Raw genomic sequence first — 2151 nt, forward strand, 5'->3', positions numbered from 1 at the left:
TATTACTTATTGGTTGAGCACAGGATCACGACTCTGTAATATTAGTTCAAACCCTGGCATTAAATTGAACCCTCAAACAAAATGTATTTAGAAAGAGGAGAGTATCCATTGGTCCAGCAAAAGAGAATGGAAAAGATCAACTCAGCAGGACTTTTGAACAGAAGAATGGAATTACATCGTTAGTGTTGTGGTTAGGAAGTCCTCAGTTCAATTTTCATCTTGGTCGGGAATAAATTTTCTTGACTTTAGGCAAAAAGTCTTCTCCTGAGGTTTGCATCTGTGATGTGGATACAGAAATGTTTGCATCTGTGGTGTGGATACAGAAATGTTTACTAAGATAATTTGGTAGGCAAATTATCCCATCTCTCTCTCTCTCTGTCTTTCTATGCCTAGGCATTAGTCAACACGACTTCATTTTAGAAGCTATTAAAGATAATAAGAGAAAAAACTTTCCCATCTTGACAGAAGAGAAATGATGAGTTCATAGCTGAAAGAGAAGAACATTGTGGTTGAAACCACCATTCAAGCAAACAAACCAAAAAGAAATAAAGCACTCTGGTTCAAGATGAATTATAGAACACCCACTGTAAGCAATCTGTACCTCAGTGGCACTACTAGGCCTGAAGCAGACCATGGGACAACCATTGATGAGACTGGATCAGAAACTGTTGCAATGACACCTGAACCCAGCAGCTTTATCAGCACCAAAATTCCAGATGTGGTCAGCAATGGCCCAATCATGGAGCCCATGCTGCTATCCTTTGGCATCATTACTGTTATTGGGTTGGCAGTAGCAGTGGTAAGATTTGAGACTATGTTTGGGAATGTCACTACCAAATTTTATGCCAATTGACCTCTTGAGCTTAAGGCTACAAAAAATTCTGTGGAAGGAATCTAGTTCTTGCCTTAACAAAGAATTACAGTCCCTTTGCTATAATTGTTAAACTAGTACATGATTTAACAAACAGATATAGTCGTAAACAGATGTACAGATTATTTAAAAACTTGCTTGCATCTGTTTTCTCCTACTCGGGACTGACGAGGTGGGCCCTGCTCACACCCCTGTCAATAAAATCTGTGAAAAGAGACAGAGACTTTCTTGCAGTGGCTCCATTTTAAGAGACAATATGCTGGATTGTGTCTCTCTGGTTTGATTTGTTTTATAGTCTTAATTTGCAGATGCCAGTGATTCAAGGCAACTGTTTTCATCAATTGTTTTAGGTTGTTATCATTTTATCTTGTAACCATGGTGAGAAACCCTATTTGGAAAGGCAGTATAATTACGTTAAATGATTTTGGCTATTCAGTAGAATATACTTATGCTACGATCCCAAATAATTCCTTTCCTCTCATTAAGAATAAGAACTGGGTGACAGCAACATCCTTCCCAGTGTGCAAGTCCACCATACATAATTACATCCCCTAATTACATTAAAGCAAGCCAGATGTATTAAGTGTGGGCAGGTTCTAGTCCCTTGTCCCTTGTCCACACAGAAGCCCACTGGGTGACTTTGGCCAGTCATTCTTTTTCAGCCCAGCCTATTTTACAAAGTTGCTGTTGTAGGGATGAAGAGCAGGAGGGAATATCATCTTGAACTTTTGTATAGGAAGGGTGTTATAAATCTAATAATTCATGTTTTCCCAAACCTTATTGCTTTTTTCATAAATTTGTGCACATGTATTTACTTGTTACTTTTATATTCTGCCTTTCTGTTCAAGAGCAAAAAGCAACATAATCTTTCTTCCTCTTACTTTTCCCCCCACAACCTTTTCAGGTGGATTGAGAGACAGTGATTGATTCAAAGTCACCCTATGAAAGCCCATGGCTAAGGGCACATGAGACCCAAAGCTGGTCTGACCCTTATACAACTACACAACTTCTCCCTTTTTCAAGTACACATTACAATTATTTAATGCAAAAGATCCCGCTGAAAAAATGCTTACAACAATCATATTTTTCTAATTTTTTTCCTCTAGGTTTTGTATATTCGGAAGAGGAAACGGTAAGCGTTCTGTACAGATGAGTTAAGCAGTTTGTTTATCTCTTGTTAGTTTTTGTTTTCTAGAAAGCTCCTCCAAAATCTTCACATTTGAAACACATTTGAAAAAAACCTGTTTTTCTCTTCCCAACTTTAAAAGTAATAATGCATT

At 37.8% G+C, this 2151-nt stretch overlaps 1 protein-coding gene across 1 annotated transcript in view; it reads left to right on the top strand.

Annotated features, from left to right (window-relative positions):
• Window positions 1-565: 565 nt before the first annotated feature.
• CUNH3orf18 (chromosome unknown C3orf18 homolog) overlaps window positions 566-2151 on the top strand; it is a 3969-nt gene continuing 2383 nt past the window's right edge. Inside the window, exons 1-2 of the mRNA XM_015817183.1 lie at window positions 566-799; window positions 1978-2003. Of these exons, the coding sequence (XP_015672669.1) occupies window positions 566-799; window positions 1978-2003 (260 nt within the window). The remainder of the gene's footprint in view (window positions 800-1977; window positions 2004-2151) is intronic.

Source organism: Protobothrops mucrosquamatus, unplaced genomic scaffold, assembly GCF_001527695.2.
Source record: "Protobothrops mucrosquamatus isolate PMUCROS unplaced genomic scaffold, P.Mucros_1.0 scaffold560, whole genome shotgun sequence".
Taxonomy (NCBI): Eukaryota; Metazoa; Chordata; class Lepidosauria; order Squamata; family Viperidae; genus Protobothrops; species Protobothrops mucrosquamatus.